Consider the following 12005-nt stretch of genomic DNA (forward strand, 5'->3'; position numbering starts at 1 on the left):
GATGCTGCCTCTGACACTAGCTCTGCATTCTGAAACTGACAGTGTTACACCCCCACAGATGTCTGGTGTCCCTCAGAAGTGGATATCCCGATTACATGACAAACAATCTTTCATTCCTCTCCATCTTCTCTTCTTCTTTTCTCTAACAGCCCAAGACCAAAGAGCATGAGGAGGAGCTAGAACGCCATGCTCAGTTCCTATTGGTCAACTTTAACCACACCCACAAACGCATCCGCAGAGTGGCAGACAAATACCTGTCTGGACTGGCTGAAACGTAAGCTCCTAACAAAGTGTTTGATAGAGTAGTTATTGATAGAGTAGTTACTGTTTGGTAAAATGAAAAGAAATTAAACTAATTAAACCATATTACTAATTTCCTGTTTATTAGCTATATTGTGTATAAGCCGCAGCACAGTGTTTTATGCAAGTTAAAAGAAACAAAAGCATATTAATACCATATTAACTGCCCCAGTGTATTAACCTTATAAGAAATTTAGCAAAATCAATGTATAAGCTGCGGCTAATAGTTGGGAAATTACGGTACGTAAAATCAAGATGGCACAAAACTGCAAAACACACACTCACACACACACATCCAAACTCCAAACAGCAAAATCAATGTATAAACTGCGGCTAATAGTTGGGAAATTACGGAAAATCCTTTTCTCAGATCTAGTCTAGGGTACCAAAGAGCATGTTTGTTCAGCCTCTATCTGATTCTTACTTCCTGGTCTGGTCATACTGTTGTTGTTTTCTTCCCGCCACATCCTCCAGTTTCCCTCACCTGCTGTGGAGTGGTCGTGTGCTGAAGACCATGCTTGACATCCTACAGACCCTCTCTCTGTCTCTGAGCGCTGTGAGTGCAGACAACAAACAAACAAACAAACAAACAATCACTACTGTGGGATTGTATGTACAGTACACACATTCACTCTGTACACAGGCTTTCTGTGGAAGTTATACGAATGATGAATTTGAAGCAGAGCTGTTCTCCAAACCATAGACAGACTGGCTAGAAGAATCATTCATATATGGAAACATCACCAAAGCCAAATTAGAAGTGACATTTGGGATGCACATTGGTGCCTTGGGCAAATATGATAAATAATCAATGACTCTCATTGGTCAGGATATCCACAAGGACCAACCGTATTACGACATCCCAGACACGCCCCATCGCATCACCGTCCCGGACACCCATGAGGCACGAGAGGTAAGAGCCCGGTCAGCTGAGAAACTGATCAGTTGGAATGATCAACAACGGATACAGCAACAGGAAGCTCTATCAGTTATGATGATGAGCGCATGTTTAAGTAAACAGGATGTTGACTCGTATAAGGACAGGAATGATATTTAACCTTTTGGTAGTCTTTGAAGCCGGTTATACTCATGTTTTGAGTCTTTATTTATGTTTCTGTAGCCTCTGAAGCCTCTTATACTCATGTTTTGAGTCAGTATTCATGTCTCTGTAGCCTTTGAAGCCTGTTATGATCATGTTTTGACTTCTTGTTCATGTTTCTGTAGCCTCTGAAGCCTCTTATACTCATGTTTTGAGTCATTGTTCATGTTTCGGTGGTGTTCATCATTCTATTCGTGTGTGTGTGTGTGTGTGTGTGTGTGTGTGTGTGTGTGTGTGTGTGTGTGTGTGTGTGTGTGTGTGTGTGTGTGTGTGTGTGTGTGTGTGTGTGTGTGTGTGTGTGTGTGTGTGTGTGTGTGTGTGTGTGTGTGTGTGTGTGTGTGTGTGTGTGTGTGTGTGTGTGTGAATTAGAGCATAGTGAAGGACTTTGCAGCACGCTGTGGGGAGATCCTGAAGGAGGCCATGAAGTGGGCATCATCTGTCACCAAGTCCCACCTGCAGGTGAGGCACTGCACATAACAATAGGACCCCTTGTGTGTTACTCAAGTTATAACACCTTATTGTGTAATTACACTATTGTGTTGCTTTAGGCACAAGCTGAAAGTCAGTTGTTTCAAAAGTATCTGTCTATGTCACCTTCACCCAATTCTCTGTCAGACTCAATGCTTTTTATTTGTTTATTTATGTTTGTTTGTTTGTTTGATTTCTTATGTATTTATTTATTCCCTAACATTTTGCTCTTCTCCTCTCGCTGTGTCGCTCTCCTCTCCTGTCTCCCCCTTCCTGTCTGTCTCCCTTGGTGTGTTTCCCATATTTCACTCTCTTCCTCTCTCCCTCACCTCTCTCTCTCCCTCCCTCTCTTTTCTGTCTCTCTACAACAACCCTTCCCTCTCCCCCCCCCCCCCCCCCCTCTCTCTCTCTCTGTGTCAGGAGTATCTGAATAAGCACCAGAACTGGGTGTCCGGTCTCTCTCAGCACACAGGGCTGGCTATGGCCACTGAGAGCATCCTCAACTTCGCCGGCTACAACCGCCAGAGCACCACACTAGGGGTGAGACAAAACACTCACTCACTCACTCACTCATACAAATACACATTCACTCATTCACCCATGCACACACAAAAACATTAACACAAACATACATAAACACAAAAAGAAATGTATACACCAAATGTGCACACCAGTGCAGTAGGAGTGGCGTACTCTCATCAGTTCAGTAGGAGTGGTGCAGTAGGAGTGGTGTAGTACTCTACACTCACCAGTGCAGTAGGAGTGGTGTAGTACTCTACACTCACCAGTGCAGTAGGAGTGGTGCAGTAGGACTGGTGTAGTACTCTCATCTGTTCAGTAGGAGTGGTGTAGTACACTACACTCACCAGTGCAGTAGGAGTGGTGTAGTACACTACACTCATCAGTGCAGTAGGAGTGGTGTAGTACTCTCATCAGTGCAGTAGGAGTGATGTAGTACACTACACTCACCAGTGCAGTAGGAGTGGTGTAGTGCTGACATATGCTCAGATGGTGTTGACTAAGCTGTGTGATACTGTAAATGGCCTATTAGGCTACTTTAAAACAACCACTTTATGATCACAAGCCCGTATAAAAATGCCCCGGCACAGTGGTTGATCACGGTGTGAGATCAGTGTACCTGGAGCAGTGTAGTTTAACACTCATCCATATAGTGTGAGCAGGGTCGTACTAGTCCATGTAGTTCTACGTATGTAGTCCATGTAGTGGGAACAGGAAGTGTAGTACTCTGTAGTCTGTGTAGTGGGAACAGGAAGTGTAGTACACTTGTCCATGTACTGGGGACAGGAAGTGTAGTAGGCTACACTTGTCCATGTAGTGGGAACAGGAAGTGTAGTACACTTGTCCATGTACTGGGGACAGGAAGTGTAGTAGGCTACACTTGTCCATGTAGTGGGAACAGGAAGTGTAGTACACTTGTCCATGTACTGGGGACAGGAAGTGTAGTAGGCTACACTTGTCCATGTAGTGGGAACAGGAAGTGTAGTACACTTGTCCATGTAGTAGGAACAGGAAGTGTAGTACTCTGTAGCCTGGTCCTTGTAGTGGGAACAGGAAGTGCAGTACTATGTACTGTAGTGCATGTAGTGGGAACAGGAAGTGAAGTACTCCGTAGTCCTCCCCTCACCTGACTGGCTTCCTATCACCATTAGAATATTGCAGAGGTGATCGGACAGCAGATTAAGGTAAGAGTGGAGCTGTAGTCGCCATCAGATCAGTAGACTAATGCAGTAGATCAGATCACATGGATTTGGATCAGTCGACTAATGCAGTAGATTTCAGATCACATGGATACAGATCAGTAGACTAATGCAATAGACATCAGATCACATGGATTCAGATCAGACTAATGAATGTAGACAAACCACAAAATAACACCTTTCTGTTTACTAAACTGACCATTTTTCAAGTATTAAATCAATATATCCTTTAAATACGACTACAATCATGTGACAAGAGTTCAAACACAGAGCTCTCTGACTCATCAAGTATAGAGAATAAAATCATTTTTAGTGATGCGATATTTTTTGTCTCATGGTCCGTCCTCCCCACCCTTGTTGTGCCCGTCACATGAAATCACATCATTGAGAAAGCAGCAGTGCCTAACCTCAGCCAATCACATCATTGAGAAAGCAGTGCCTAACCTCAGCCAATCATGTGCCGTGATACCACTAATTCTTGTGTTTGTGTGTGGATGTTATTGTATGTGTCTCATAACAATATGAATTTATGCATGCTGTTTGAAGCAGTGTGTGCCTGTGTGTGTGTTGAAGAGGATTTGTTGCTGTGCACATAAAAGTGTTTATTTGTGCGTGTGTGTGTGTGTGTGTGTGTGTGTGTGTGTGTGTGTGTTTTAGTTAATGTGTGTGTGTGTGTGTGTGTGTGTGTGTGTGTGTGTGTGTGTGTGTGTGTGTGTGTGTGTTTGTGTGTGTGTGTGTGTGTGTGTGTGTGTGTGTGTATGTGTGTGTTTTAGTTAGTGTGTGTGCATGTTTTGAAGTGTGTGCCTTGCATTGTTTTTCCATTTGTTTCTTTTGTGTTTTTGGTTTTATTCATTGTTCCATCCCATGTTGCTTACCCCACCTGCTACTCACACCTGGTTGCCTGGGTGATGGCTGACTGGCTACTCACACACCTGGTTGCCCGGGTGATGCCCTTAATGCTTGGCTGTCTCCATGGTTGCTGGGTTGTGGGGTAACTGTCTGGTTGCCTGACTGTCATGTGCTGTGCCATTCGTCCGCAGGCTGCTTTTCCACAGGTTAGTTTGGAGAGTCATGAAAAGTCTCCCTCTATCTCTCTCCCTATCTCTCTTTCTTTCTCTGTCTGTCTGTCTCTCTCTCTCTTTGTCTGTCTCTGTCCATCTCTCTCTCTCTCTCTCTCTCTCTGCCCTCTTTCTCCATTCTTTATTATTCTGGTCTGTAGGGCAGTCTGTTTCCTTGGCACTGCTCCGAATGAGTGCAGTGGTCCAGCCTCACTAGCTGTCTTTTCCTGATGCCTCTTTCTCTCCCCCTGCTGGCCAATGCTGGTAGTGAACTTCATTTTCTGTATTGCGACTGCTGTATGTAGATTTGCATTGCTCAGTTCAAACACGACATGATGCCTTTATATGCAAAAAATAGACTTCTACTCTCTCTTTCACCCCCCTCTCTCTCTCTCTCTCTGATAATTTTTCTTTTTCATTGCTGCTCTGGTCATCACACGCTGACACACACACACAGACACACACAAACACACGCACAGTCAGATACACGTATACTTATGTGCTGCTATATTTCCCTCAGAGCACTCAGTTAACAGAGAGACCCAGCTGTGTGAAGAAGGACTACTCCAACTTTATGGCCTCCCTCAACCTACGCAACCGCTACACTGGAGAGGTACACTGTGTGTGTGTGTGTGTGTGTGTGTGTGTGTGTGTGTGTGTGTGTGTGTGTGTGTGTGTGTGTGCATGTTTGTATGTACTACTGTATAACAATAATTTACTGTATGTTTATGCAGTCACTCATGCATGTCTGTGGTTTTTGTTTCTGGAGAAAAACAAGATTATATGTCATAAAATTCAGCTGCCAGAGAAGCTTTTTATTTTATAGTTATTTTTTCAATATATGAAGTTACGAAGGTCAGCACTTTACAACTGAAGATACCATTCATACTGAATACTTACAGAGGGAAAATAAGAGCAGTTCTCTCTAAACAAAGGATAAAAAAAAAATTACATTTCTCTCTAAACAAAGGATAAAAAAGGAAAACTCCACAAGTTGGATTTCCCTCCTACATTTCATGCTTCAGCTGGCAGAGAAGCTTAATAAGTGTGTGTGTGTGTGTGTGTGTGTATGTGTGTGTGTGTGTGTGTGTGTGTGTGTGTGTGTGTGTCTGAGTAGGTGGCGGGCATGCTGCAGTTTGCCCAGATGACCCACACGGAGTCGGACCTGAGCAGGCTGATGGTGCAGCAGATGACCGAAGCTCTGGAGGCCAAAGACTCCGACGCCTTCACACAGAACATGTTCAAGATGACCGCTCTGCTGATCAGCACCAAAGGTACACACACACACACACACACTCACACACACACACACACACACACACACACACACACACACACACACACACACACACACACACAACATGTTCAAGATGACCGCTCTGCTCATCAGCACCAAAGGTACACACACACACACACACACACACACACACACACACAGAACATGTTCAAGATGACCGCTCTGCTGATCAGCACCAAAGGTACACACACACACACACACACACACACACACACACACACACACACACACACACAACATGTTCAAGATGACCGCTCTGCTCATCAGCACCAAAGGTACACACACCGCGCACACACACACACACACACACACACACACACACACACACACACACACACAGAACTTGTTCAAGATGACCGCTCTGCTCATCAGAACCAAAGGTACACACACACATGTACACACACACACACACACACACACACACACACACACACACTTCAGCACAGAGCATGTTCAGTGATCAGTCTGCCCTCATCACTCTGCTCTGCTGTAAGGATTCCTGGCTCCTGCTCCACCTGGGCTGCTCCCGACCCACTCCCCTTCTCCACCTACTCATCCACTCATCCACTCTGGCTCTTGTTCTATCCCCCTCTCTCCTCTCTCTCTGTCTCTCCTCTCTCTCTCTCACGCTCTCTTTCATTCTCCATGTCCCCACTGGTCACGTTATCATCCATCCATCTGCCCCTATGAATATCCATTTCTTTCTGTCTCTTTCTCTTTCTCTCTCTCTCTCTCTCTCTCTCTCTCTCCATCTCCCTGCTTTGTAGACTTTGTAGCTCACTTGTAGCTTGTAGCAACACTTCTATACCTCTCCCTCTCTGACCTCCTGTGCTGGTCGGGGCTGAAGATGTTGTTGATCTCTTCCTCTCTAGTACCACCATCCCTCTCCCGTCTCCTGACCCCCACACCACCCACCCGCCCACCCGCCCACCGTCCCTCTGACTCTCTCTCCCACTCTCCCCCTGTCCCTGCCTTGTAGACTGTGACCCCCAGCTCCTGCACCACCTGTGCTGGTCCCCGCTGAAGATGTTCACTGAGCACGGCATGGAGACGGCCATTGCCTGCTGGGAGTGGTTCCTGGCCGCTCGCGATGGGATGGAAGTTCCGGTAATATTGCACAGGCCATGTGATATTACGGCAAGGCCTCGATATAATCACACCGCAACGCATATATCTGGGAGATATATCTGATTACGTATGCAATGTGTGACTATATGCCCATAACAGTCCCTAGAAGAGTGCTGGTAATATTTAAACAAAAGATATTGCAGTTAACTCACTGTGTCCCAGTGCAGCCGGGAATCATCAGATCCCTCCAGCAATTCCGTTATTCTCTCAATAACCCTGTGGATTGCTGGTAGTATCTTGATTATGTATGTATGCATGCATGTATGTATGTACTGTATGTATGTTTATATGTACTGTATGTATGTACATATTGTGTCTCAGTGCAGCCTGGAATTATCAGACACGTCCAGCAATTCCTTGCTGATAATACTGTATCTTGATTACCATGTATTACAGCTAACCCTCAATATATCACACTGCAGCCTTAATATATCAGATCATATGTTCTCCTGTTGCAAACAGTATTCATTTACAAAATGTAATGTAAAACTGTGTGTGTGTGTGTGTGTGTGTAGTTCATGCGTGAGATGGTAGGTGCGTGGCAGATGAGCGTGGAGCAGAGGATGGGTCTGTTCTCGGAGGCGGAGCCTGAGGCCGACCCGCTGGCCGCATCAGAGGAGAGCCAGCCAGTGCCCCGCCCGCCTGAGGTCACGCCACACTGCCTCTGGATACAGGTGAGATTACCCACAATGCCTCTGGATACAGGTGAAATTACCCACAATGCCTCTGGATACAGGTGACATTACCCAGAATGCCACAGACCAGAGTGGGAAATGCTATTTGATGGATTTGATGTAGTCGCCTGCAGTCACCTTAAGCTGACTGCATAACGTTGTTATTTCAGAGATTCTGATACGTTTTTAACTCAGAGTTGTGCATACGTCATGGTAGAAAACTTAGGAGAATCTCAGAAATAATCACGTTATGCTGTCGTCATAAGACAGCTGCAGGTACATCAGGTCAGATTCCACTATTAATGTCAATGCTAGCTTTGCTAATGCTTGTGTGTGTGTGTGTGTGTGTGTGTGTGTGTGTTTGAGTAGTTCCTAGTGCAGAGGTTTGAGATTGCCAAGTACTGCAGTGCTGACCAGGTGGAGATGTTCATCAGCCTCCTGCAGAGGGCGCTGTCGCTCAGCGTAGGAGGAGCCAGGAGCAGCCTCAACCGCCATGTTGCCGCCATAGGACCCCGCTTTAGGTCTGTTACACACACACAGACGCTACTGCCATGTTGCCGCTATAGGACCCCACTTCAGGTCCATTAACACACTGAGACGGACACACACATACACACACACACACATGCGCATACACAGAGATACACATGCACACACTTTACCATGTTGCCACTTTAGGGTCTTGCTTCAGGTCTGGTAATACACAAATACTAACACACACACACACACACACAGAGACACCCACACACACACTCGAGCACACATAACATGAGTACACACACAACCGCCATGTCGCCAGCACACTTACAAACACAAGCACATTTATAAACACATACACACAAACAGAAACACAAACACAAACACACACACAAACACAGACATACACAACTGCCACATCGTTGCTATAGGGCCGACACACATAAGGTCCAACACACACATACACACATAGAGCAATATTTTGCTGCCCAGGTTATGTGATCTGTGTGTGTGTGTGTGTGTGTGTGTGTGTGTGTGTGTGTGCGTGTGTGTTTGTTTAGGCTCCTGACGCTTGGTCTTACTCTTCTCCATGCGGATGTGGTGACCAACGCCACCATACGCAACGTCCTGAGAGAAAAGATCTACTCCACAGCTTTCGACTACTTCAGGTGACTCACAACAAAAAATGTTTTGAATTCAAACAAAACACACACACACACACACACACACACACACATACTGTACTCTACACACACACACACAAATATCACATTGTTCCTATGATGGGAAGGATTATCATCAATCATTTATCAGCTGTTGCTGAAACCGTTACCATTAGACTTTGAGGTTCTACAACCCACAGCCCTCTTTATAATGAGGATAGAATGATGCAGGCCTATGTGTCTAGAAAACATGTTTATCATCATTGTGTCAATGCACCTACAACAGCGATATTTTGTCTACACTTGGGCTAGATCACTGCCAAGACTAAAATTGCAATCTAAGCACTGCTTTTTGCTAATTAAAATGAATTAACATGAGACACAAGGGAAGTTGTAGGACATAACTCTGTGTGTGTGTGTGTGTGTGTGTGTGTGTGTGTGTGTGTGTTTGTGTGGCATCCCCCCCCAGTGTGACTCCACGGTTCCCCACCCAGAATGAGAAGCGTCTGCGGGAGGACATCAGCATCATGACCAAGTTCTACGCCAGCCTGCTCTCCGACAAGAAGTACCTCACAGCCAATCAGCTCGTCCCTCCAGGTACGCCACATGCCCTCCTCCTGTCCTTCACGTCCCTCGTCCTCCAGCCAGGGAAAGTCACCTTTCACCTCTGACCTTGTGCCAGCCGAACTTAGCCCCGTCCACAACATTTGAGGCCGCCATGTTCGGCCTGGCATTGCTCCGCTGTGACGATGGTGATGGTGATGATAAATAATGTGTGTGTGTGTGTGTGTGTGTGTGTGTGTGTGTGTGTGTGTGTGTGTGTGTGTGTGTGTGTGTGTAGACCCTCAGGAGATGAGTGTGAACAGTCTGTCCGTGATGGCGGTGACGGACTCCCGCAGTAGTCTAGACGCAGCGGTGGGCTCCAGACAGCCAGCCAATCAGGGCTGGATCAACACCTACCCACTCTCCAGTGGACTGTCCACTATATCAAAGAAATCTGGTAACACACACACACACACAAATACAGAAAACATTACTCATTATTCATTTACAAAGTATAATGTAAAACTCTGTGTGTTTGTTTGTTTGTTTGTTTGTGTGTGTGTGTATTTTAGGTCTGTCTAAGAAAAGTAACCGAGGCACCCAGCTCCATAAATACTACATGAAGCGCAGAACCCTCCTGCTGGCCCTTCTGGTAGGAGCCTCTCCATAAGCAAACACCATCACCGCATATTCTCCATTCACTTCTGTTCTTCAGTTTGCTTTTTGTACTTGGGAGTGATTGAGACTGTGTGTACCCGGGTCGGACCTGTAGGTGGCAGTAAAGCCAACAAGTCCTAAAAAATCTAGTGAACTGTTTTCAAGAGTTATTTTATTGTTTAAACTATTGTTTTGTTATGATTAAAAACTGACACATCTGTCAATCTCTCCCCATGCTTTACCATCTCTCCCCCTCTGTTACCCTCCCTCTCTCTCTCTCTCTTTGTCTTTCTCTCTCCCTCTCTCTCTCTTTGTCTTTCTCTCTCTCTCTCTCTCTCTCTCTATCCCTCTCCCCTGTCTCTAGGCCAGTGAGATCGAGCGTCTGACCACCTGGTACAACCCACTGTCCACCCAGGAGCTGGTCATCTCGGCGGAGCCGCTGGTGGAGACCAGCATCGCCAACTGGAGGTCCAAGTACCTGAGTCTGAGTGAGAAGCAGTGGAAGGACCACGTCAACCTGTCCTGGAGCATCTCCCCCTACCTGGCCCTGCAGCTGCCCGCCAGGTGAGAGAGAGACACACACACACACACACACACACACACACACCTGTCTTTACAACTACCTGCTAGGTGAAAACCTATTAACCCACCCCACAAACACACACACACACACACACACACACACACACACACACACACACACACACACACCTGTCTTTACAACTACTACCTGCTAGGTGAGAACCTATTAACCCCCCTCCCCCCTCACATACGCATATACAAACACACACAAGTACGCACACACAAACACACACACGCACACCTGTCTTTACAACTACCTGCCAAGTGAGAATCTATAAACCTTCCCTCCCCACACACGCTATTAACCCCATTATCACTTTCTAGCAGGCTGTATTTAGGCCTTATATTTCAGTGTGCCATCATATCATTAGTTGATGATTAGTTGATTTCTCATCCTTCTCAATTTGATATCTTTGATAAACCTGCCTCCTACCTTCCACAAACATTATACTTAATATTATAGTAACAGCAATCAAAGCTGTGTGTGCTGATTCTGTTGGTATTGTGTATCCCACCCTTTTCCTGATTTTGATAAGTGATGGAAATGTCACTGTTTTCGACTGTCTTCAACTGACAGGGCCGGGAGTTGGAGGGAAACAGCCGTATGGTTCTCCACTGAGCCAGCAAGAACATACTGTAGTACATTAAAGGTGTTCTTTATCAAATCTCTCTGCAGGTTTAAGAACACGGACGTGATCGCAGCAGAGGTGACTCGTCTTGTGCGCTTGGACCCAGGAGCAGTCAGCGATGTCCCCGAGGCTGTGAAGGTGATAGTCACACACATCAACACACACACACACACACACACACACACACACACACACACACACACACACACACAGTACACACACTCCTGTATTGTTTTGTAGGTATACAGAAATGAACATCTGTGTATACATATATGTACAAAATTTTTTGTAGTACCCTTACTTGTCAATGACTGTTATTGCCTTGTAGTGTTTCTGTATATGTTTATGTGTGCAGTGTAATTGTGCTGCTGAAATGAGTGTGTGCTCATAGATATATATGTCTATGTGTGTGCTTGTGTTTGTGTCACTTCCTCTCCATGTGGTCCAGTTCCTGGTGACGTGGCACACGATTGATGCTGATTCGCCGGAGCTGAGCCACATCCTGTGCTGGGCGGCAGCGGACCCGCCCACCGGCCTCTCCTACTTCTCCAGCATGTACCCGCCTCACCCGCTCACTGCCCAATACGCCGTCAGAGTGCTGCGCTCCTTTCCTCCGGTACACACACACACACACACACACACACACACACACACACACACTCTCCAGCATGTACCCGCCTCACCCCCTCATTGCCCAATACAACCGTCCAGAG

The 12005-nt window shown here is 46.1% G+C and overlaps 1 protein-coding gene across 1 annotated transcript in view; it reads left to right on the plus strand.

The window, feature by feature from the left end:
* The window catches only part of pi4kab (phosphatidylinositol 4-kinase, catalytic, alpha b), a gene marked incomplete in the record, with an annotated part of 51565 nt that overhangs the window by 33676 nt on the left and 5884 nt on the right, over window positions 1-12005 (plus strand). The window contains 18 exon segments of the mRNA XM_062543462.1: window positions 150-274; window positions 775-856; window positions 1130-1213; window positions 1769-1858; window positions 2288-2407; window positions 4626-4640; window positions 5164-5256; window positions 5761-5917; window positions 6920-7047; window positions 7584-7742; window positions 8112-8263; window positions 8780-8887; window positions 9351-9478; window positions 9723-9881; window positions 9997-10076; window positions 10446-10645; window positions 11340-11430; window positions 11741-11908. Of these exon segments, the coding sequence (XP_062399446.1) occupies window positions 150-274; window positions 775-856; window positions 1130-1213; window positions 1769-1858; window positions 2288-2407; window positions 4626-4640; window positions 5164-5256; window positions 5761-5917; window positions 6920-7047; window positions 7584-7742; window positions 8112-8263; window positions 8780-8887; window positions 9351-9478; window positions 9723-9881; window positions 9997-10076; window positions 10446-10645; window positions 11340-11430; window positions 11741-11908 (2139 nt within the window).

The sequence above is a fragment of the Sardina pilchardus genome, chromosome 8 (genome assembly GCF_963854185.1).
Source record: "Sardina pilchardus chromosome 8, fSarPil1.1, whole genome shotgun sequence".
NCBI classification, from domain to species: Eukaryota; Metazoa; Chordata; class Actinopteri; order Clupeiformes; family Clupeidae; genus Sardina; species Sardina pilchardus.